The 26,926-nt window shown below is 39.4% G+C and overlaps 1 protein-coding gene across 1 annotated transcript; it reads left to right on the forward strand.

Annotated features, from left to right (window-relative positions):
- Positions 1-23,731: 23,731 nt before the first annotated feature.
- On the forward strand, positions 23,732-26,827 carry LOC129774458 (uncharacterized). Its single transcript, XM_055778198.1, has one exon. The coding sequence runs from the start codon at positions 23,732-23,734 to the stop codon at positions 26,825-26,827; it is 3,096 nt and encodes a 1,031-aa protein (XP_055634173.1).
- Positions 26,828-26,926: the final 99 nt, after the last annotated feature.

Raw genomic sequence — 26,926 nt, forward strand, 5'->3', positions numbered from 1 at the left:
TTGAACAATTTCCTACATTTCATCCTTTGACATGAATCTTGTAGGTATCATAGAATAAAATTAAGAAAAAAATGGCTTTTTCCAAAAAGTAGTCTAATTATTTTTCGAATATTTCAAGTATGCAAAGTTGCTTAAATGACTCATGTCTTTACACCCACAACGTTTCACTGCTATTTGAGATGGTGTTGCCAACGGCCAGTCGAGTTGACATGAAATTCATCATATATAGAGGGGCTAGTTGGCCACACAACAGCGGAACTAGTTGGACATACGAATAGCTCCGTTGTAGAAATTTCTCGTTTGAGAGCAACGCAAATAAAACTTTCAGGTATACCACGTTTTATTACGCAAGCTATAAACGAATATAGGTAGCATATGTTTTACTGCTAAATCCTGTGTATTTGAAACGAGACAATCTGATACCAACCAACAGTGTGTGTGGCAATATAATTGTCATATTTGTATTTTTGTTGTAAAATTTTCATTAAATATAATAAACGCCAACATTGAATATTAGAACTGCACCGAGTAATGTAGCATACCTGGAGGTTATTTCGATATACTTTGGGGCGAACGGTACAAATGTCAAAACTTTCTTTCTTCCGTACTGTTTTCATATACCGCTCCCTTAACCAACTTAACCAACTTAGCGACGAAACCTCTACTCGCGCATAGGTCTGAGAGACCGAGAAATCAATAATTCGTTCATTTCTCAGAAAACATCAACACTACGGCATTGCGATTCTCTCTAGCTTCGCAATTCGTTGTTCGTCATAGTTTAGCGTATCGTATAAGTTGGTACGAAGGGGCCGTGTATCACTTTTTCACCACTTTCGGTCTGAGACACCGACGCGAGTACAGGAGTAACTTTTTTGGACAAGTGACTTTTTCCTATTTTAAAATATTGTTCAATGACATATATGAATTAATGCCAGTGGCGTGGAATATTTATTAAATATAATGCATAATATCATTTGATTACTTTCAATTCATAACAGGAAAAAAGCCGAATTTCGTTGTTTGTGTTGGAGTATCAAAAATTTCTTTGTTTTGAAGAGGCTGAATTAGATGGGTGATGATGAAGAAAACATTTTTTCTGGACATTTTTCATTCATTTATACCCTCTTCCTCAAATAAATACCAATAAAGCTAAAAACATATACAATAGCAATATTACAGAGAATTTCAAATTTCGGTCTGTGACACCGTGACAACAAAGAACATGTAGGAAAAAGTGAAAGATTTCGAATGCTTATAACTCGAACATTTCTCACTGGATCGGAAAGATGTTTGCATCAATTGATAGGGAATATTTCTACGCATCTATCGCATTTAATAAAATGTTATTTTTAATTAGATAAACAATTGAATAACTGTAACATGTTAAGCGTTATCTGAACGCCCTAATTGCCTCGTTTTGATTGGCCCGACTTACGGTTTCCCCAACACATACTTCAAAATCAATATACCTGTGGGAATCCGCTTTGCAAATATACATGCAGGTAGGGGATACTTATGTTCCCACCGAGCTGTGTTTCCCTAACACGGGCTTCAAAATCAATCTACTTGGGGGAATCCGCTTTGCAAATACATGCAAGTAGGGAGGATTTTGTTCACACCAAAATGTGTTTCCCTAACACGGACTTCAAAATCAATGTACTTGGGGGAATCCGCTTTGCCAATACTATAGGTATTTTTGTTCCCACAAAAATGTGTTTCAAGACAAAGATGCCTGGGGGAATCCACATTGCTAATATATGCAAGCTGCGAGTACCTTTGTACTTCCTTGTCTTTGTGCAGACCGGAATATGTTTCCCTAAAACGTACTTCTAAACTGAGAAGCCTGTGAAAATCGTACTTTCAGATACTAGAGGTGAATGAACTTTCGCGGTCCGAGAAATGTAAAATACAATGATTGTTTGACAATTCTTCCGTTCACATATTTTGGTAGTTCTAGGCATCATATCAGACGTAAAAGCAAGTTCATCAAATTTGAATTTGAATGGATCTTACATGGCAACTGTTCGAACTTTTTACTTACAAAGCAATAATGTTGAATTCAATTGAATTTGAAAATTGTTTCATTCAATCGATAGTGTAATGAATACAATACAAATGCTTACTAAGAGTACGGTAGTCCCACGCCAACCTTGCGGTTATATCATAGATATAACCCACCCATTTTATTTTCATTTGTTTTATTTTATTATATTTTAATTAAAAAAGACGGGTGGGTAATGTCGGTGACATAACCGGAGTGACGTAGGACTATACAAAGGGGACAGCTTTTGCTAAATATATATTTTAAATATATTGTTTTATTTTCTTCTCCTACGTGAATATCTACCTATCCACCTGAAATATGGATTAGTTTCCTGTTACCCTGTATGAACAGGTTGGGGGTTCTGAAAAGAACCTTTGGTGTTGTGTTTTTGCGTTTTTTTCACAAACTTGATTCTTGATTTTTTTCTGAAGGCTTTGTACTTATTAAATGTTCAACATTGGGCATCTTTCGGCATATACACATAATGTTACAATCAAAATGATCGCTGTGATAGGGAATGCATAGGTGGTCATCAGCTCGTTCACTATCATATATTTGACTATTGAGCACATTACCGTACCTTAAACTGTGGTTTCGGAAACGAATGAATTGTAAGATTTGTAGTCTCTGCAAACAATGTAAATAAAAATGAAAAAGAACTGAGGCTTTGGAGACGAACTCTACGATCTGTCGAGAAATAAACGAGCTATAAGCGTTCTGAAAAACCAACAGTGAATACAGGGACGGATGACCTTCGGATTGAAGTCCTTTAAAATAAGAACAGAGCAGCAGGAAATACATAGCTCATCATGTTGCTCCTTAGTTATGTTCCTATACAATGCAGATGTAACCTCAGTCAATTTTCAACATCAGTTATCAACCAAAAAAAGCAGTTCTTTCTATCGAGAAAATTCGTGAATGCCACCTGCATACAATGTGTTGTAATTTGAAGCCACTTTCAATTCGGGAACCATGCATGGGTTTGTGAAAACTGAATGATCCATTTAAAAGACCCCAACCACCAATAAGTTCAAAAACAAGCATAAACAAAAAAAAATCAGTTTATATTATATGTCATTGGTATTGTGAAAAACTTTTAATAACTCTTCTTTGAAAGGTTAAATGGCCCTGAAAAGCACCGTGTTTCACGTTGGCTGGTTTTGCCACCAAAGCAGTCTATATAAACAAACTTTTTCCTTCTTCTACCTGCTGCCGTTTTGCGATTGCGTTTGCCACTCGCTGAAACTAGTTGTTGCCTTGATGAGCGCCGAACCGAAGCTGCTCTGTTCTTGATGCGTGTTTTCTGATTGTCGTGAGCAGCTTTGCAAGCCAACTCGAGCACTCCGACGGCCGAAACTCTATAATCGCTGTTAGGTCCGTGTCCGTCCAATTAGCTAAATGTCGAACTAATTGTAAATTACTGTACTTCAATCTGGAAACAATTTTAGAATTGGTGAAAATTGAATAATCAGGAAAGTCCTCAACTATCAATAAGCTCAGAACAACTGCCAAATTCACATACTCATCAGATCATGGCAAACAAATCATGAAATAATGAATTTGTGTTTTATTATTATTTTGGATATTATTTTAGAAAGCATTGAACTGTATTTCGTAAACTCTTTTTTGAAAGGTTTAATGGCCCTGATAAGCGCCGTGTTTTATGGAATGGTTCCAATTTGAAAACTTTGTACTCGTGGTTTTGAAAAAAAAAAAACATTTCGAACGCCCTCGAAGCCGCCTTGTTCTGGATTTGCCACCAAAGCAGATTGTATAATGAACAAACTTTTTTCTTCTGTTACCAGCTGCCGTTTTGCGATTGCGTTTGCCACTCGCCACTCGCTGCAACTGCCTGTTGTCTTGATGTCCACCGAACCGAATGTGTTCTGTTCAGAATGCGGGTTTTCTTTTCGTCTCGAGCAGCTTTGCCAGCTAACTCGATCACTTCGGCGGCCGAAACTATATAACGCCGGCTAGGTGGATTGGTGCACTGGTACTAACGCGCTCGGCCTAGCTACTCTTGCGGGGAACTCCAGATCAACACGGTTCGAGCGGGATTTTGCCTTTCCCTTCACTTTTCATCCTTTACCATGTCCAGACATGGCTGCTTGGGTTGGTTAGTTGATGCGAACCGATGTGGTGAACGGTTTGAATGAGAATGATCGTTACGGAAGGAAGGAAGGAAGGTCTTGTATTATAGAGACTTTAAACTTTTGCAGTTCATTCGTCTCTAGCCTTGAGAAAGGCCCTTTGAAAACTCTACTCTATTCTACTCCAGCGCTACCACCTCCGCCCTCTTGCCTTGAGAAAGGCACTCGATCCCTCGCCGTCCAGCTCGTCCAGCAACGATGTTGTCCAGTCGGTGTCCACACAAAGAATGATCGTTACGGCAGCGGAGCGGGGATTTTTAAGCTGACTGGCTGGCTCGAGAATTACGCATGTGTGAGACTGCGACCAAAGTTTCGTTCATTTTTTCTCTTTTTCCTTTCCAATCGTGCTTCATTCTATTTCGCTGCTGCTCTGGTTGCCCGTTTTGGTCGGTACGATTTGAGGAGCACAAAATGGACCAATCAAAAATGGGCACATAATGCATTTAGACAATGCTTGATATTTCACAATTATTCAATTATTTATCTCAAGAAAAATGAAATGTTATTCGTTATGATAGATGCGTAGATATATTTCCTATCAATTGATGCAAAAATTTTTGCGATCTATTGAGAAATGCTCGAGTTATAAGCGTTCCAAATCTTGCATTTTTTCCTACTTGTTCAGTGCCTAGATTTCCATTTCACCCCCTATATCTTCCGGTTAGACGTAGTCCTACGTCAAAAGGATCTTTATTTTAGTTCCCATTGAATATGAGTATAATGTGACAGTGTGCAGTGAATATTTGTAATATGATGTGCATGTTTTTGTGTGACATTTCCACTTTCTCGCCTCCATAGGAACAAATCTATTTACGTTATTTTCGCGATAATATGATGATATTTTCAAGACTCACCGTATCGTTGTATGCGATTTGAGAACAATACTTTACAATTAAGCAACACTCCATTGAAAATGTTGCTATTCCCGAGGTCTAAGTATATGACTGTTCTGTGGACCTATTTGCTAACTAAACTAACTTAAAAATAAAAACGCTCACGCAATAAAAGAACGAATAGCTCCTTATAAACATTTTTTTTTCGCTCCGTCGATGGTAACGCTGCATTCCCCACTTCGGGACGATAATATTCGACAACTCGTTCATTCTGATCGGATGGTTTTTAGTGTCAAGATGTAAAATTTACAAGAACGTGTATTTTTAGCGAAATCGTATTACTCGAGCAACCGAAGCCTTGATGAAACTTTGTCCTTTTATGGTAAGAATTTCAACATTTCTCGTCGTTACTTAAATAAGAAATAATTCAGATTTTCAACAGCATCGAGCATCGTAACATTAGAATTGTGCATGAAGAATTTTGTTCACCGTTTGAAACGCGAAAAAAGGGGTGGTCACATCGAAAATGTCCTAAAATAAGCTTTATTTTCGTTTTTCAAAAATAAAAATCGATTCACTTTTGTAGAAGTTATTAAAATTTATTGCGTGAACGTTTAATCTGAAAGACCCTGTATCTTCATCAACATGAGGTTGACCTTATACAAATCTGAAACGACCACAAAACGTATTCCATGAACAAGGCATAGTTAACGAAGAGATCCTTCTCACATTGTTTATTAATGAAGCAACATTTGTTGCGATTGCATTCTCAACGTTAGAAAGAGAAATGCCAAAATCGATGAGCTCGGAGTTCACAAACTTGTCTGCCGCAATAGAACCAATTTTACGTTTCAGACTTATGTTCCAAACAGAACCAGCTGGGTAGATGATAACGTCCAAATATCGCCGTGTTCATCCACTCATCGAAACTTAAGCTCATTTTTTGATTCAGCTACCGCATTTCATTAAACTGCTTCGAACATTCATTGAAAACCAAATTGTAGTAGTTGACCACTTTTTGACGGACGCTTCGATTGGTAGCTAGTAAATTTTATAATGGTGTCCTGGTACGTCTACGACTCCGACACAGCTTGATCTTGTATCATGACAGCGTGACGGATCATTTCTCCCTTATTGTGAGCGAGTTTTATGCAAAAAAAAAATCAACCCAATGATATCGCATTCACCCTATAGCCCTCGATCTCGCTTCTGCGACTTAACTGCGTAAGACAATCAAAGCTACTTTTTCTCTCGGGAGCATCGTTGGAATCGCTGTATTGAATTAGAATGCGACTATTGTGAATGTTTAGGTTCTATTTAGCAAATCAGGGATTATATTTTCACGCTCCGTATACATAGGATGTTTGGTAGCTTATCGAGAATCTTTTTGATATAAAAAACATCAACTTGTGGTTTCTGCAACGCCAATAATCAAAATTGCACCTTTCGTCAAATAATTTTTTTACAGCTTGGTCGTTCATGGGTTAAGGGCACCGTACTGCTAAGCAGTTTCGATCAAATTCCTGGGTAGGAACTTTAGACCTCGGTTGATAATGTAATCTGTAATGTAATCTATCTCTTTTCTGGCTAGCAATGTGCAGTTGTGTTCCGAAAAGCGAAACTTTGGTTACTTCTGAGACTGTGAACCAGAAAATTTACCAGAATAAGTGCCTACAGAAAAGGCTTCTGCCAGCATGATGTGGTTTACCTGTTCTGGCCGTAATTGGCAAGTTGTTCCAGCAGTAGAATAAGTTTTTTCATTCGGTCACAAAAGAATTGTTTAGACTTTTCTCGAATCAGGGGCATGACAGCTGCCTCCATCTCATCATATGAAGCAGGGGCTCTCAACGTGGGGTCGATATTGGTTTCCCAGGGGTCGACATAAAGTAAAACAGATTTTGGAGGTCAACATGGTCTAAAAGTCGACCAATATTAATTAACTCGAATTCTTATTTCAAACTTTCAAAATACTGTATCAGCTGTGTTACGTGAGCTAACTTGTCATAAGAATGGCTAATATTTTAGAAGAAAGTATCATTGTTGTAATTTGTAAGAATAATTATCAATTACACTCGATATTTACTGAATTTTATTTTTATTTATTGATGAGAAAATGATGTCAAGTTCACTCTTTTCATCAAGCCCAAAGTTTTTGAATTGGTATGTATTTTGTATGAATAAAATAAATATGAATTTTTTAAAGAAATTTGTCTATATGGATCGATGGTATCACTTTATTCTGGAAAAGTGAGTCTTTGGTACAACATTTTTTGAGAATCCCTCATCTAACGGGTAGTGATTATTTTTGAGGTCTTTCATGAGTAGAGGAAACACATAGAAATCGCTGTGAGCAATGAAATAAGAAGGTGTGGATTCGATTTAACCCTTTAACGGGCCGTGGAAACAAGGCAACGAATCGACTTCAACTTCAGAGAACATAATCCTTACATGAGGAATAACACATATTTACATTTGAAAAAAAAATAACTATTGACAATTGAAAAAATTGGTGGCAATATAGTTGCCACGGCCCGTAATCTGAAAAACATTTCACTTTATTGCGCCTTTAGCTATGCACAAATCAAAACAATTCAATTCAATTCAATTCTTTGTTTTTAAGAGGCTTTAAACTTTATTGCGCCTTTAGCTATGCACAAATCAAAACAATTCAATTCAATTCAATTCTTTGTTTTTAAGAGGCTTTAAACTTTGCAGTTTTTTTTTATATAGAGTTTCAAAGGAAAAAATTCAAATTTGAATTATACATCAAATACACCATTGATTTTACTGAAAAACGACATGGCATAGATCCTAAATAGTACGTTTACAGTTAAAACCCTTTTCAACTTGTTGCATTTCTAACGAATTTAAACAGAATTGTCTGCCGGCGCTCTAAAATCGTGGTCTTGATACATAAAAATGACTCCCAAATTAATATCGTACAGTTTAAGCAGCCCAAAAAAAATTGGAGTATTGCCAGATACCAGATAGAATATTTTGGCTAAGTAAAATATTGAAATAATTTTACAAGTGCAGTGAAAAGAATATTTTTGTTGGTGGCAATATAGCTGCCAGTACCCGTTAAAGGGTTAAGCTTCATTTTTTCCAGAGCCCCTGTTATGCTGTTTACCCCTCAGAGATAGCACCAGTACACTTATCCTTATTCTACATGCACTAAAAATTCACTGGATTAACGTAGCGAATATGTACTTTCGAAGAGTGTTTCTTCCAAATTCTACCTGGTAAACTCTTTGAAAATCTCTATACTGCCCATGTTTGTATAGGAGACGTAAACGAGAAAATGGACAAAATCGACTTTTTCGCTGTTTCTCATTCTACACAATGTAAAACGTTTACTCAACATGCAAACAAACATTTTTTGTTCGAAAACATTTGAGCAATTTTGAAAAAACGTTTCCGAAAAATCACTGTTTGTCCGCATAACAGGCGTAGTTTCATACAGCTTTTATACATCGTTCGAGAATCAACAATTGTCAGTATTATGTGTTATAAGCTAAATCTACATTTGAATCACATTCTTTGTAGAGTCCAAACATGTCTGTCACGATAGTGTCTTATTACTTAGTGTTTCCTAATAGATGAATATGAGAAACTATTGAAACGCTGCTCATATAGTTACTATTTTCTGTACACGATGAACAAAGAGAAGCAATTGTGTTTTCTACGGGGGTCTTCGTAGCCACTTGGTTACGCGTTCGCTTACCAAGCGATCGATCGTGAGTTCAAACTCAGGGCCCTCAATTGACCATCTTTGTGTTGTTATAGAATAACTACGTCCACGCAACCATCATCAGCGATGGAAATCGATCCACGGTCGAAATAAGATCGATTCATCCATACAACTGCTCTGCTAGCATTAGCATTAGCATTGAGCAAGTTGCACAATATCGTAGGTGGTACGAATTCAGAATTGTTGAGTTAAAAACTAGCCTCCATCCGTTGCTGATGATTGGTAATATCTCTTAGATGAAGGCATGTTTTCTCCAACAGTTAAGAACTGTCCTGGCCACGTCCTTGCAACTGCTAAGGAAAGGGAAGGAATGTTAGTTCAATATTTACTTAAGAGAGATGCAGAGAACTCTACGGCCTCTCATAAATGTCTCTGGAATTCAGGAATTTGTTAACTATAACTATAACTATAACTATAGATATAACTATAACTATAACTATAACTATAACTATAACTATAACTATAACTATAACTATAACTATAACTATAACTATAACTATAACTATAACTATAACTATAACTATAACTATAACTATAACTATAACTATAACTATAACTATAACTATAACTATAACTATAACTATAACTATAACTATAACTATAACTATAACTATAACTATAACTATAACTATAACTATAACTATAACTATAACTATAACTATAACTATAACTATAACTATAACTATAACTATAACTATAACTATAACTATAACTATAACTATAACTATAACTATAACTATAACTATAACTATAACTATAACTATAACTATAACTATAACTATAACTATAACTATAACTATAACTATAACTATAACTATAACTATAACTATAACTATAACTATAACTATAACTATAACTATAACTATAACTATAACTATAACTATAACTATAACTATAACTATAACTATAACTATAACTATAACTATAACTATAACTATAACTATAACTATAACTATAACTATAACTATAACTATAACTATAACTATAACTATAACTATAACTATAACTATAACTATAACTATAACTATAACTATAACTATAACTATAACTATAACTATAACTATAACTATAACTATAACTATAACTATAACTATAACTATAACTATAACTATAACTATAACTATAACTATAACTATAACCATAACTACAACTACAACTACAACTATAACTAAAATGTACTCCAGACTTCCGAATTTCGTCTCGTGAATTGCTGTGTAAGAAGAATTGGTTTGTTAAATTTTGATATAATTTTTGTTGATAAAGGGGTAAACCTGTGGGAGTGACATTGCTCTAGTATTCTCTTCTCCCATAGACACAAACCTCAATACCTAATCATTTCAACGAACATTTAGTTTTATAATATAGAACGATCTCACCAAATAATTTCTCGAGTGCAGAATTACATCCCCTCGATGCTACCTAAGCAGGCGTTGAATATGCCTCGCACACAAGGCTACACACAGTTGTCGCTTGAAGCAGGAAAAAAAAACTTCGACAGCTTGATGCTTTTTCCAAAATGCCCCACACTTGTACTGCACTCGAATCGAACCATACACAGAAGCTGCCACACACTCAACTCTCAGTGATATTATCACGCTCAGAGAGTATCATACACAGACGAAACATGAAGGCAGAGAGGCACGCTCGCTTTGTGCACAATCAATTATCACTCACACAGTACACAAGAGGAAGAGAGAATTAGAACACATACACTCGAATCAAAAATGCAACGCGTACCATTTTCTCTATCGAGGAAACATATTCCGGAAACAGACTTTTTCCATCACTTTTTTTATCACAGAACTGCTTCCCTTCCATAGAAGTTAAACTTCCGGTGATACTATCACGCTCAGAGACCAACATCCACGGTCGTCCGTTCAAACACAAAAGCAGCGGTCACATCAAATTGCATCACGGAAAAAACGCTGTAGAAATTTAATTTTTAGGAATGATATCTTCAGCTTTCGCTTATAATCAGATAAGAGTGAATAGATCACGTTGGCCATGTTTCACTGTCAATTTTTCGTAAATGTGAAAAAATTTCGTCGAACGAAAAAGAGCGTCGTGAATTAATCCTGTGCACTCATTTCGAGAATCCGGAGTTGTCACATCGGGACATCGGTAAGATGCTGAGAATCGTCCAATCCACGGTCAGCAGAGTACTAAAACGATACTTCGAGAACCTTACCATCGACCGGAAGGTGAAGAACCGCAAAAATGGATGCTCCGTCAGTGAAAAAGATCACAAGCGCGTAGTTAAGCAGTTTAGACGTGATCCGAGATGTTCGGTCCGGGATGTCGCCAATAAGCTGAATTTGTCAAGTTCATTCGTCCAGCGGACCTAGCAGCGGGAGGGCCTGCGTACATACAAGGTTCAGAAGGCTCCTAACCGCGACGAAAGGCAAAACATGGTGGGGAAGACGCGAGCCCGGAAGCTGTACACCGAAATGCTGACGAAGCCGCATTGCCTGGTAATGGACGACGAAACCTACGTCAAAGCGGACTTTTGTCAGCTGCCGGGCCTGTTGTTCTTCTCCGCAGAGGACAAATTCAGCGTTCCGGAGGAGATTCGCAAGCAGAAACTATCCAAGTTTGCCAAAAAGTACATGGTGTGGCAAGCGATCTGCTCTTGCGGAAAGCGGAGCGCCCTCTTCGTGATGACCGGCACGGTAAACGGGCAGGTTTACCTTAAGGAGTGCTTACAGAAGCGCTTACTACCACTATTGAAGCAGCACGAGGGCCCGACCATCTTCTGGCCGGATCTCGCTTCGTGCCACTATTCAAAGGACGTGTTGGAGTGGTACGAAGCCAACGGGGTCACCTTCGTGCCAAAGGAAATGAACCCGCCCAACGCGCCGGAGCTTCGCCCAATAGAAAAATATTGGGCGATTATGAAGCAGGCCCTCCGGAATAACCCAAAAGTTGTCAAATCGGAGGCGGACTTCAAGAGAAAATGGATTTCTGTTCAAAAAAAACTACAACCTGACGTTGTACAGAACCTTATGGACGGGGTAAAGAGGAAGGTGCGATACGGGCTTGGGCTCGAAGTATGAATAAAACGAAAATGCCAAAAGTTGTTTAATAGTTTTTATTTTACTGTCTAAAATTTTCAAAAGGATCGGTCTACTGGGGGAATTTCTACAGCGTTTTTTCCGTGATGCAATTTGATGTGACACACCCTTTATTAATCGATTCCTAGACGAACGGATAATTTTCGCCAATATACCGGCATTACCGGCTTGCACACACGTTGACTGCAACACAATAAAGCTCCAATGTAGAAACAATTCCATTCGGACATAGCTTCGTGTACTTCATTCGGTTGCTATTTTTCATGGCACTACAATACAATGATTCTATTCACCACCATTTACAACACAAAACACCATTTGCACTATGACGCCATTATGCAGGCGAAATGAAACACAGCGGAGCGATCAAAAACACGTCTGTACGCGACGAATACCCGAGCCTCTCTCTCATCCATACAACTGCTCTGCTCTGCAAGAAACATCGGGCTGCTGTTCTATAAATAACTCAACAATGCTCAATATCAACTGTCTCCGCTGTCCGGTCTGCTGAACAATGGATGAACAGAAAGAATACCCTTACGCCTAAATGGCTACTACTGTGTAATTTACCACAATGTAATGGAACAGAAAAAACTTAACGCCTAAATGGCTACTACTAACGACTGTGTAAATTACAATTTATAGAAACATAAACATATGTACATGTACACGATTAAAACCCGGCTCTGTTACAGCTAAAATGCTAATGAGCCTAATAAATAAATAAATGAGATAAAAATTGTGTTTTCTAATGTTATAATTACCTAAATTGAAATAATATTGATTATAAGCATTATAACTCCTCGGATTCGACATCGAATTATTCCACTAATTCAGCATTTACTCATACCGTTGGAGTAAGTTACTCCATCATCTTTATGCGATTGATCGCGATATCGGCAAATCATGCTGCTAAAATTACCAACATTGGCTTTACAAATTCAATTAATTGAAAAAACAGGAAGTGGGTTATATCTGTGGTATAACCGCAAGGGTGACGTAGGACTATCGTTGATTTAGTGATTATTTGTTTTAGTTGCATCTGAATCAAGTCTGATGAATGAATAAATTAATATTTGGGGGATTTCGAAAACGAGAGCGTTACATTGAAGGCACAATATTCAGTAAAAGAAGCAATCACACGTAAGTTGTATAATACATAATACATTATTTGTATTGTGATATGATTTGTATTCCATTTCCAATAGACAAAATATCTGTTGCATCAAATCAGTCTACATAATTTTTGCGTTCGCTCAACCTTTCTCCCAACACCCATTTCTCGTTTGAGAAATTGTTGATTAAACATCGTTTGCCAGTGCGCGTAGAGCGGGAATTCCTTCTCAAGGATCATTGCACCTCTAATAAATTGCCGAAAGACGTGGTCTTACGTTGATCGCACTTGATTGAAAAATCACAAAACCAAATGTATTTGGTTGTAATATTTTCAATTCCCAGGGGAACTGGCAGATTATTTTTCAGCAACGATAACATTTTCCTTGAATCTTCTCGACGCTGGATGGCAACCAAACGGAAATAGCGAAAAATTTTCCGTTGCGCGCGCATCCAATATTGGATACGGAAATATCCTACTGATGGGGAAGAATAATCTTTAGAAGCTTTCGTGCTAATTGCACTTGACGATAACGATAACATCTTTCCAGATTCTCCTCGATACTCGAAGCCCACCAGTGGTTAATGCTTACTCGATAACCACCTGATCATGGCATTTGATTGAAAAATCACAAAACCAAATGTATTTGGTTGCAGTGTTATATGGATAGAAAACATTAAAATAAATCGCTTGAATGTTTTTTTTCAATTCCCAGGGGAACTGGCAGATTATTTTTCAGCAACGATAACATCTTTCCGGAATCTTCTCGATGCTGGATGGCAATCAAACGAAAATAGTTCCGTGCGTGTATGTGTGTGTTTGGTGGCTGGTCCGATGTCTCAAGTGGAACCGTTTGTGGCATCACTCTCCTCCTGATGGATTCCCTTCTGACCTATGGTACACAAACAGGCTCTTGTTGACACCGTTCATCAGCGCTTTCATGATAAACGAAGTTAGCTTCACCACAACAGCGACAACATGCTCCAATCGCAGTTCAATTATAACTGAGTGGATTTCCGTGCGGCGCTCGCTTATATACCGATTGGTGATATCAATAGACTGTTTTGAAAGCAATTTTAAGGCTATTGAAACAAGTTTTTGGATGAAAAAGTAACAAGTATATAACGCGTAGACACTTTATATTTCGAATGAAGTGTTTATCATACCATTTCGTTCGGTTGAGTATTCTTCAGGAAAAAAAATATACTATCATAGACTCGCAACAAATCAAGAGCACCTTTTCCAGACATTTCACTAAATTTCTTCCAAACCTTTTTGATTTTATCCGATATCAATTGAAACTACCGACGGAGACGTTTTGACTATTATCGGAATTGTAAATACTAACGGTACAAACAGAGCAGCCTGCTGATTACGTCTAGTTATACGGACAAATGTTCATTGAAACGATTGATTGTCCGCATAAATAGACGTAAGCGTTTTCCAAATGAAAAAAAAAGTTTTAATCCGCAAAATCTCATAGGCCCTCTTTTTGCCTTCTTTTGCCTTTAACTGGACAGATCATTTCATCGGAAATTTGCATGGTTATGCTTGTAGGCCAAAAAACAACAAAAATGCGTTTTCCTATCACTAATGGCGTTGTCGATTACGTCTCCTATGCAATCATGAGCAGTATAACTCTATAAGTATGTAGACGTTACTCTTCAGCCAACCAAACGTATTGTAACATTTTATAATTTTACTTGTGGGGCCACCCCGGTTCAGCCCTTTTAGGGCGAGAAGCCTACACGTGTGTATGCATAAAATTGAGGCATTACCGAACGCGAACATCGTGAGCTATACAGCACCGATCAACCCATTCAATAGTTTGCGATCGCGTAGTAGCGATAAGGGCCGCTGCTACTGCTGGAATTCCTAAAATTCGTTGCGTTCGTTGTTTTGTTGCGTTGTAACTATGTTGCGCGGAGGGAGACAAGATGAAACATGTTGTGTGGCAACTTTCCACGGGGATTTTTTTATCAAACGGAATCAGTATTCGATTCTAGCTATTCTAGTGATGGAATGATTCAAATTTGACATGTTAGGCAAGTTGCCAATCTTGTCGATAGATCAAACCCATTTTACGGCTCGAGAACACATCTCATAATTCAATCATGTCCGAGAAACCGACTATCCTTGCTGCCGTTTATAATTTTAGGTATCACTTCCAATTTACGATCCGAGGCTTTATCACAGCCGCAAAATCTCCAACACTGTCCTCGCATTATCATCATTTTCACATCAGATTGAATAACGAGCGAACCGTACGGTTTGAAACATGAGAACCTCTGGGCTTTCGCGCAAAATCGGTGACGCTCTCCGTTCTTCTTAATCGCAAATCCCCAACCAGAACCGCGAACCATACGCGTAAACTGTCTTGAAATATATTTGAATTTTTAATTAAAAGCTCATACCCTTAATGTATAATTTTATTTTCCTCCTTATAATAAAATGAAATAAAAATACACACATTTATTTCGCATCGCCATATATGCCAACTGGAACGGACCGTGTTTGTAGCGCTGAAGGTCGCCCGCGGCTGAAAACGTTGAAGTCTATCGCTCCGCGTGAGGAGCGATCGCGGCCCGTGGTTCTCGCGGGAGCGCTTGCGTTTGTTTCGTTTTTTTTTATTTCAGTGTCTCGCGAAGATGACGAATAGTGGACCGGTCGACCGATCGATTGATTGCAGTCCATGTTTTATCTTCCAGCTTGCGTGCGATATCATTTAAGCCAACCCCCCCTCATCATGTGCTCATACGAGCCTCTCGCTGTCGCGTTCTGCGTTTCATCTATTCAAATTCCGGACGGTCATTTTAGGCACGCGGATGTGCGCAGGTCTAATCATTCCATACGAGACGAGAGCAATTCTTCGCGCGGCGCATCACATTAATGGCACTTGAGCCCGAGACATTTAATAGGCTATCGATTTCAATTAGTAATAACGCCAGTCATTTCCACGGACAACAGCAGCAGAATGGTGCAGTGGCATTTTGTGCGGGTGCGATCACCGCAGGCTCCACATTGTGCCGAATGAAAAAAAATACGACGAGCGACGCGAAGCTAACTTATTAGAATTATTGCTTGGATGGCAGAGAAATAACCGATAAGTATCAGGGGGAAAAATAAAAATCATCGTACACTCCGTGTGAAATGTGCTGTATGTAATCGATGTTGACTTCTAATAAAGACGTCCACATCAGTAGGTTACGGACGGCTGTCTAATTGTTCTGGTAGATCGGCCGATTATGTGATGGAGGAAGAGTGCATTCAGATGTTTGTAAGACGTTTCAATTGAATAATAGATTATTAACAATTGGGCTAAATATTATCGATCTTTTAACAAAATACACTAATAAAGGTGATTGAAATATCAATATATTCAGTAACTATTGGGACTATTTCGTAAATTTACTTGTAATTATTGTTTTTTTTGTTTTAATTCGTTTATTTTTACAGGCTCAGTTACTTAAGTTTAATGGAGCCGAATTCTTAAATATATTTTTAAAACTATATATATATATATATATATATAGAAACAATTTTCTTACATCTATGGTTAGTAAGGTGGAAAACCGATTACTCGCGGTGTGCTCGAGTTTAGAAGGGTGACATATTTTTAGGAGAAGGATGGGATATAAGGAAATTGTAACAATGTTGATGAGCACTCAATTCTTAAATCTATTCGTATACCTATAGTTTATTTACATTTCAACTTATTCTACTATTTATAGCAAGGGGACGAATTACCCGCAAAGGAAGGAAAGGAGGGTATAAGGATGTAGGGACAATCACACACGAAGATCTATAGCTTTAAGGAAAACATATATATGGGACATGTAATCAAGGTCTAACCGAGCCAACACATCTCTCACCGGCACATTGGGCTGTCTTCCTCGGGCCCGAAGGGAGTTTTCTAAATTCGATCTGGCGACCAGATACACCTCGCACGACCAAACAATGTGCTCGATGTCGTGATAACCTTGGCCACAAACGCAGAGATTGCTGCTGGCAAGATTGAAACGAAAGAGTAGTGCATCTAACGAACAGTGATTGGACATGAGTCGGGAGAAGGTGCGGATAAAGTCCCGACTCAAGTCTAGACTTTTGAACCACGGTTTGAGGCTAACCTTAGGGATAATCGAGTGAAACCACCGGCCCAATTCATCTTCATTCCACTTGCGTTGCCAGTTAACGATGGTATTTTTGCGAACTAAAGAATAAAATTCATTGAAGACGATTTGACGCTGATAAATTTCGCCTTCAATTGCACCTACCTTTGCTAATGAGTCAGCCCTCTCATTACCCGGAATTGAGCAATGTGAAGGGACCCAGACAAAGGTAATGACATAACAGCGTCTGGTTAAAGCACTCAAAATTTCTCGTATTCTCTCAAGGAAGTACGGCGAGTGCTTTTCCGGCCTCACTGAACGGATAGCTTCGACAGAGCTAAGACTATCCGTTACAATGTAATAGTGTTCAACAGGTCGTGAGGCGACGCTGTCCAGCGCCCAGTATATCGCTGCCAATTCAGCAATATATACCGAGCAAGGATTCTGAAGACTGTGTGAGGTGCTAAAAAATACGTTGAACACTCCAAATCCTGTGGACTCATTCATAGAGGACCCATCAGTAAAGTATATATTATCACAATTGATACGCCCATACTTTGCATTGAAGATTGTGGGAACGAACCCCAATCTAAGATAATCTGGATTTTCATGGATTTTCTCCTTCATGAACAGATCGAAATGTACAGAGGAATTGATGTAATCAGGAAAACAAACACGGTTGGGAATATACGAAGAAGGAACAACCTGCATAGAGGTGAATTCATGACATGAATTCATGAATCCAGAATGAAAATTTAGCTCGATCAATTGCTCAAAATTTCCGATCACCAATGGATTCATAACCTTACACCGGATGAGGAACCGAAGAGATATTAAATTGAAGCGATCTTTTAGTGGGAGTACGCCTGCCAAAACCTCGAGACTCATGGTATGCGTTGAGGGCATACATCCCAACGCAATACGGAGACAAAGATACTGAATTCGCTCGAGTTTAATGAGATGTGTTTTGGCAGCTGATTGAAAACAGAAACTGCCATACTCCATCACTGAGAGAATAATTGTTCGATACAACATAATAAGATCTTCGGGATGGGCTCCCCACCAGGTGCCGGTAATTGTACGGAGAAAATTTATTCTTTGTTGGCATTTTTTACTCAGATACCTAATATGGGCCCCCCAAGTACATTTGGAGTCGAACCAGACCCCAAGATACTTGAATGACATAGCATGAGTGATCGGTTTACCCAAAAGTTGAAGCTTTGGTTTTGCTGGTCTATGCTTCCTAGAAAAAACCACCATCTCTGTTTTCTCCGTGGAGAATTCGATCCCTAGCCCAATGGCCCAGGTTGAAAAATTGTTCAAAGTATCTTGTAAGGGTCCTTGCAGGTCGGATTCGTTTGATCCTACGACAGACACCACTCCATCATCTGCAAGTTGTCTTAGGCTGCAATTTTGTGTAAGACAATTGTCGATGTCGCTTACATAGAAGTTGTACAAAAGGGGGCTTAAACATGAGCCCTGAGGAAGGCCCATGTAAGAGACCCGACTTACTGCCGAATCTCCGTGAGAAAAGTTCAAATGTTTCTCACAAAGCAAGTTATATAACATATTATTCAATAGAGGCGGCAAACCCCGAGAGTGTAATTTGTCTGACAAAACCTCTATTGAAACAGAATCAAAGGCCCCCTTTATGTCCAAGAATACTGAAGCCATTCGGCGTAAGCCATTTGAATTTCTGAAGAAAGCAACGCAAGACAATCATTCGTCCCCTTGCCCCTGCGGAACCCATATTGTGTATCTGAAAGTAGGCCATTCGTTTCAACCCATCGATCAAGGCGAAACAAGATCATTTTCTCCAACAATTTCCGTATACAAGACAGCATTGCTATTGGGCGGTACGAATTGAAGTCGGACGCGGGTTTTTCGGGTTTTTGAATAGCTATAACTCGTACTTGTCTCCAATCATCTGGAACAATATTATGCTCCAGAAACCGATTGAATAAGTTCAACAAGCGATGTTTCGCCACATCAGGAAGATTTTTCAGCAAGTTGAACTTAATTCTATCCGATCCCGGAGCAGAATTGTTACATGAAAGGAGAGCAAGAGAGAATTCTACCATCGAAAACTCGGAATCAAGATCGCACCTATCTTGTGGTATATCTCGAACAATTTTTTGCACAGGAGCGGAATCAGGACAAACCTTCCGTGCAAAATTCAAAATCCATCGATGTGAATATGCTTCGCTTTCATTCGTTGAAGAGCGATTTCTCATGTTTCGAGCCACTTTCCATAATTTTTTCATTGACGTTTCTCGTGACAAACCTCCCACGAAATTTCGCCAATAAGCACGTTTTTTCCCTTTGATCAAGTTTTTAAATTGATTTTCAAGGTCCAAATACGTCTGAAAATTTTCAGGGGTTCCACGTTTCCGAAAAGCTTTAAATGCATTCGATTTTTCTACATAAAGCTTGGAACATATGCTATCCCACCATAGATTGGGAAGCCTTCGACGAATAGTGGAACCTGGGATGGGTTTCGTTTGAGCGCGAACCGCGCTGTCATAGATCAAACGAGAAAGGAAGTTATACTCCTCCAATGGAGGTAAACCATCTCTGGAATTGATGGCTAGAGCAATCGCGTCCGTATATTTTTTACAGTCAATGTGTCTTGTGAGGTCATATGCCATGTTTATAGATTCAGAAGAATTCGACCCAATGGTGATGGAAATTTTGATTGGCAAGTGATCACTACCGTTGTGGTCCTGGATTACATTCCACTTGCAATCTAACGATAGTGAATTCGAGCAAAGCGAGAGGTCAAGAGCACTTGGGTTAGCAGGAGGTTTAGGCACACGTGTTGTTTCCCCAGTGTTCAAAACGGTCATATTGAAGTTGTTACAAAGGTCATATATCAACAATGAACGATTGTCGTCGTACTGTTCCCCCCAGGCAGTTCCGTGAGAGTTGAAGTCTCCCAAGATCAATCGTGGCTCAGGAAGGGGCATGTAATTATTGTTGACGAGCTAGAATTTTTTATAGGGACAACTTTTATTTGTAAAAATAATTTGAGAGGTTTCAAAAGCCATGATAATACGTTGTGTGCGAAAATATACCGAACGAAATGGATATGGTGGACCACAGTCTTCCGAAAAACACTTACACATGTGCACGCGATGTCCAATGTTTTTGTTGTACACGAACATGCTAATGTTCAATATTCATCCCAAACACGCCCAATGATGCACAATCATAAACATGTACAGATGACACGCGTTTCGCACATCATGTACAAAACATACCACCCGTTGTATCCATTCTATTCGTTTCCTTTCATGCACGGAATAAAAAAGTTTTCCTAAAACTTTCAGGAAGGGTGCCAAATCAGAAAACAGGTCATATGAAATAAAGTTAACGTAAATAACTATTTTCACTGTGAACGAATTATCATGATTTGCCAATCGAATCGGAAATTCTCTAAGATTTGTTTGATATGCTATACATTACATTTCGCTAATCTCTAATCGATTTAAATTCATGAAAACTGAAAGAACTTCCTTTTTCCCATACATTTATTCTGCCGATTTGTGTGCTAACCCTACCCGTATTTCGAATGCTTATAACTCGAACATTTCTTAACAGATCGGAGAGATGTTTGCATCAATTGATAGGAAATATTTCTACGCGCCTATCACAATTAATAAAATATTATTTTTCATTAGATGAACGATTAAATAACTGTAAAATGTCAAGCGTTATTTGAATGCCCTAACTGTCTCGTTTTGATTGGCCCGATTTACGGTTTCCCCGACTTTCCGACTTCAAAATCGTTGTACCTGTGGAAATCTGCTCTGCAAATATACATGCAATTCGGGGATATTTTTGTTCCCGCCGAGCTGTGTTTCCCTACAACGGACTTCATAATTAATGTGCCTTGGGGGAATCCGCTTTGCAAATACATGCAAGTCGGGAGTATTTTTTGGTTGTTGAGTACTTTTGTACTCGCATGTCGTTGTGCAGACCGGAAAATGTTTCCCTAAAACCTACTTTTAAACTGAGAAGCCTGGGAAAATCGTCATTTCAGACACTAGAAGTGAATGAATTTTCGCGGGCTACGTAAAAATGAGATGTGCAATATTTTGAGTGGAAAATGTAAAATACAATGATCGTTTGACACAATTCTTCCGTTCACATATTTTGATAGTCCTAGACATCATATCAAACGTAAAAGGACGTTCATCAAATTTATTTGTGACGAAGAACATAATCTATTACAAAAATTTCGATGCATTCTTAAATAATATTCGAAGTCGCAAACAAGTGGATTGCATCATATAATTACGTAGTTCTACATCGAAAATATGCGGTCGTGTCCTAGATACAACCCCTTACAATTTTTTTAATGACTTGGAAGCGCTTGCTTGGGGTGAAAAAAGTCACAGGAGGGTTGTGTCTGAGACACGAACGCATAGTTGAAGTAGGATTCCGATCTGTTGATTTTGGATATGTTTGAAGAATTACATCATTAAACTCTTTGATAATGATTTGGTGGCCCTGAAAAGAGCCGTTTTGTTTGGTATTTGGATATTGTTTGTTCACTCCACCACTGTTTACTGAGTGATGATGACAAAAAGATGGTGAACAGTCGTTGGATGGAGCTTATCAGATAAAAGATACCGAAATAAAACGAGATATGATAAAAACCGCCCTCTGTGATTCTAGACGAGATTCCTCCAATGTTATGTATGGATGAAATAAAGAAAAAAAAACTCACCAATGTAATATAAGATAATTACCAATACCGACCACATATATCAATTTTTTTCATCAGTGAAACCGTTACTTCAATATAGAGAAAACATATTTGAAATGAGAAAGATAATTTTCTTTTATAAATTTTACTTTCCGAATGTTTGTTCAACCCCATGCGAATTTTAATTGGACTAACAGAACTGTTGAATACATCTGAAAATGACACAATGTTCGAATTTGCGAGGGTAATTTCAAAATTAGCTCAAAACGATGTGTACAAAACCGAAAATAACCTTTTCCTGGAAAAATTAAACTGTTAACATACCACATTTACTGATTACCCACATGCAAAATGATCCTATACGATATCCGCATTAACCAATTAGCAAACATCATAAGTCGAGTATTTCATCAATTTCAAACTGAACGAATTGGTTAAAATTTAGCGGAAGTGTAGATCGCGGCAAGTGAACTTGCTCGGACACACATACACACCAAATAAACCTTTTTCCAGTAGTGACAGAAAAGAGACGATGATGGATCGAGTTATGCCTAGCTTTGCTTCCTTCCGTCAGTTTTTCAATGACAGATTAATGTAGATCCATACCTCTCACACTAAAGGTCACGAATTCAATTCTCACTTCCGACATTCTCCCAAAAATGGGATTAAGGATGACGAACCAGCCAAAATGTGTTGAAAGTCACTATAATATAGAAAAAAATGACAGATTAACTGCCAACGTGACGTCATCATTCTAAGAATTGTTTCACTAACAAACCAGTGACCATTTCGCCTGGCATTAGCTGAACCAGAAAAAAAGAAAGAGAGAGAAAGAGCTAGAGAACCGGTTCTGTAGTGCTTGACGAAACGAAATTATTCATCTTTGAATGACACATATGTTGGTGAGTAATATATTCATAGTGTTGGAGAGTTATCATCCACCCAACACTACATCCCTGGATTGATGAAACCATAACCGCTCAGAGAACAACAGAAAACATAAGAGCTACAACGATATGGAAACAACAGCAATACAACAACGAGAGTGCGCTCGATCGAGAACGGCAGTGAGTGCCGTAAATGTGTGTGGTGTTTTGTTTTGGTTTTCGTCAAGTGGATAAAATAGGAAGAAAGGAGAGATAGATTGTAGAGTAGAAGAATAGATGTATAGTACCGTAGAATAGTCTGTTGAGTGTAGTTCGTCGATAATTCAAATTTGATTTTGCTGTAAAATAAATGTAAATAGTCCTGTAAATGAAAATATATGTTGTTTTGTGCTAATTCAAGTGCGTGATATTTATTGAACGTTTGAATTGTGTGATTTTATCGCACACCCAATACGAGTGTTCGTCCACCCACCGCCCGTTGGAATACGGCTTAATTGGAAGGATTCTGGGTGGAATTGAACATTTATGGTCCTTCGAACCGGATCTGGAACCGTCTGGAGCACTGACTAGTGGAAGTCACCGAATCGATCCGTCTTCATCATCATCGGTATTAAGATTAAGATTAATACACCATTTTAAATAAATTTATCCTCTTCGACTCATTCCTACACACTGATCCCTGCGAGAATATTGGTATTTGGCTGTTGATTATTCGCTGCTGTTGAGCATAATCAACTTATCGTTTGGAATTGGTGCGACTATTGTTTCTGTGGGTGAGTTGGAACGGTATATGTCCGCCAAAGTTAGTTTACGGAAAACTACATAGCATACCTCTCTTCTTCTCCCAACCCTTGGTCCTGTCGGAGCGTGAAGATCATTATTTCTTGTGACGATCAAGGATTCAACGTTGCGCTGTTGCATACCATAATTATTTTGGTGCACACGTTTACGTTTTAAGGTAAACTACACTGGGATATGCCTAGCGGAGCTAGGACTTCGATCGATTACTACCAACACATTTCATCCCTTTTCACTAACGGTACCGATAACGTGAGATCAACATGCCGCCAATGATACCCGCTGCCAAGAAGGCTCCATCGCTGAAGCTGCTCATAGCGAGGTTGAACGATGTCCAGGCTTCCATCAACGACATCTGGCGTTTCGTGGAGGACTATGAGGAAACGTCAACGGTTACGGATGTTGACATCCGTTTAGAGAAAATTGATGAACTATGGGAGAAGTTTTGTGACACTTTAGTTGAGATTAGGGCACATGAGGATTATCTCGCGGATGAGGAATCATACGATAAGGAACGACAGGAGTTCAGTGATAGATATTATCGAGCCAAATCATTCCTCGTAGACAAATCCAAAAGGTTGCGGGGTCCATTGGTACTAGAGCAGTCCGTCCGAACAAACGAGTCAGTTGGTTTTGGTGCTGATCGTGTGCGTCTTCCTCAAATAAGTCTACCGTCGTTTAATGGGGATATAGATGAGTGGCTGAGTTTCCGTGACCTCTTCACTTCGCTCATCCATTATAAAACTGAGTTGCCAGCAGTGGAAAAGTTCCACTACCTCAAGAGATGTCTTCAGGGGGAACCGAAGAGCCTGATAGACCCGCTGAAAATTACGACGGCCAACTATCAGATCGCCTGGGAAATGTTGTTGAAGCGGTTTGACAATAGTAAACAGTTGCGGAAGCGTCAAGTTCAAGCACTGTTTCATCTTCCAACATTGACTAGGGAATCGGTCAGCGAACTTCACACACTACTAGAGGGATTCGAGAGGGTCGTGAAAAATTTGGATCAAGTGGTAGAACCAGAGGACTACAAAGATCTATTGCTGGTTCATATACTCACAGCACGACTCGACCCAGTAACACGTAGGGGCTGGGAGGAATTCTCATCGACTAAGGAACAAGACACGCTGTCTGATTTAACGGATTTCATTCGGCGGCGTGTTCAAGTACTCGAATCTCTTCCCAGTAAATCGGTGGATTCCAGAGGACCACAACAGTATTCGAAACTAAGACCGGCGTCTACAAAGGCAAGTTACAGCAGCGTGCAAGGTTCCGAAGCACGTTGTGTGGCATGTAAAGGAGATCATCCGTTGTATCAGTGTCCAGTGTTTCAACGTCAAGAGGTAGCGGAAAGAGACGCATTATTGAGAACCCATTCGCTCTGCCGCAATTGCTTCAGGGTAGGACATCAGGCGAAGGATTGCAAATCAAGGTTTTCCTGTCGGACTTGCAAGGGTCGGCATCATACGTTGGTCTGCTTCAAGATCGATAGAGAAGGTTCCACGAAAGTTACGGTGGTCGCAAGGGGCAACCATCAGCAGCATAGAAAGGAAACAAGGTCATCGGCATCAAGTTCAACACAAACAGCAAACGTGTCAACTAAAGCGGTTTGTTCTGCGCAGCAGTACTCATCCCAGGTGTTACTGGCTACGGCTGTTGTCATATTGGTGGATGATAGCGGTCAGAGGTTCCCCGCCCGAGCATTATTGGACTCAGGGTCCGAAAGTAATTTTGTTTCCGAACGGTTGAGTCAGCGGATGAATGTCAACCGAGAAAGGGTGGACATATCGGTCCTTGGAATAGGACAAGCAGCGACTCAAGTCAAACACCGAATTCGAGCGATGGTACAGTCACGAGTTTCTGAATACTGCCGAGACATGGATTTCCTAGTTTTGTCGAAAGTCACGGTGAATCTTCCGACCTTGACGGTGAATACAAAGGGGTGGTCGATTCCAAAGGGCATTGAACTGGCCGATCCTGCATTCTTCCAATCCAAGGGTGTGGATATCGTATTGGGTATAGAAGCTTTCTTCGAATTTTTTGGAACTGGTGGAAAGATTTCGTTGGGTGAGAGACTGCCAGCATTGAATGAGTCAGTCTTCGGCTGGGTAGTATGTGGAGGCTTGTCGGTACCAAGTCAATCCATTCAGGTCAACTGCAACATATCCGCTTCGGGAAGTTTGGAGTCCTTGATTGCTAGATTTTGGGAATGTGAAGAGATTGGATCAACAAATCATTATTCACCGGAGGAAGTTCAATGTGAGGAACATTTTAAGCGAACGGTAAAGCGTGAAATGGACGGTCGATATACAGTGGCTTTGCCCAAGGACGATGGCGTTCTGAGCAGACTAGGGAAATCCGAGGAAATCGCACTACGTCGACTTCAGGGAACGGAAAGAAGATTATCACGCGATTCCAACTTACGGGATCCGTATTTGGCTTTCATGCAGGAATATCTTCGACTCGGTCATATGCGTAAGGTTGAAAAAGTTTCTGGTGAGGTTCAACGGTGTTATTTGCCTCATCACCCGGTAGTCAAGGAAGCCAGTACTACCACAAAACTACGGGTGGTCTTCGATGCTTCGTGTAAAACCTCAACAGGAGTATCGTTGAATGATGGATTGCTGGTGGGGCCAGTGATCCAAGAAGACCTACGATCGATCATCATTCGGTGCCGCACGAAACAGATCATGCTCATTGCCGATGTGGAAAAGATGTTCCGGCAAATCAACGTCTGTCCAAAGGATAAATCCCTGCAATCTATTTTGTGGCGTTTTTCTCCCGACGATGAGCCGGAGACCTACGAGTTGGGCACAGTAACGCACGGTACTAAGCCAGCACCATTTCTCGCTACTCGTACTCTCAAGCAGTTAGCCATGGATGAAGGCAGTCGTTTTCCATTAGCAGCAAGGGCGGTGTGCGAGGATGTATACATGGACGACATCATCACCGGTACAGATGAAGTAATGTCAGCAATCGAGCTGAGGATTCAACTCGACAATATGATGAATTCCGGTGGCTTTCACCTCCGGAAGTGGGCGTCAAATCATCCGATGGTTTTGGAGGAAATCGCAGAAGATTCCTTAGCGATTCGAGACGTGGAGGGTATCAACTTGGACCCATTTCCGTCAGTGAAGACACTTGGCCTAACATGGATGACGAACATCGACACATTCAGGTTCCAGTTCAACATTCCGATACTGGACACCAGCACAGGACTTTCCAAGCGAAAAATTCTATCAGTCATTGCCACGCTTTTCGATCCTCTTGGTCTCTTGGGTGCTGTCATAACCAGAGCCAAGATTATAATGCAATTATTGTGGATGTTAAAGGATGAGAACGACGAAAATTTGAACTGAGATCACCCAGTCCCTTCGACGGTGGGTGAGACCTGGCGATGTTATCACCGACAACTACCGCTATTGAACGAAATACGCATTGAACGCTGCGTGATCATA

Source organism: Toxorhynchites rutilus, chromosome 3 (assembly GCF_029784135.1).
Source record: "Toxorhynchites rutilus septentrionalis strain SRP chromosome 3, ASM2978413v1, whole genome shotgun sequence".
NCBI classification, from domain to species: Eukaryota; Metazoa; Arthropoda; class Insecta; order Diptera; family Culicidae; genus Toxorhynchites; species Toxorhynchites rutilus.

What these genes read in the sequence shown, in the direction of transcription:
- LOC129774458 (XM_055778198.1), top strand. Translation starts at nt 23,732, where the DNA reads ATGCCGCCAATGATACCCGCTGCCAAGAAGGCTCCATCGCTGAAGCTG.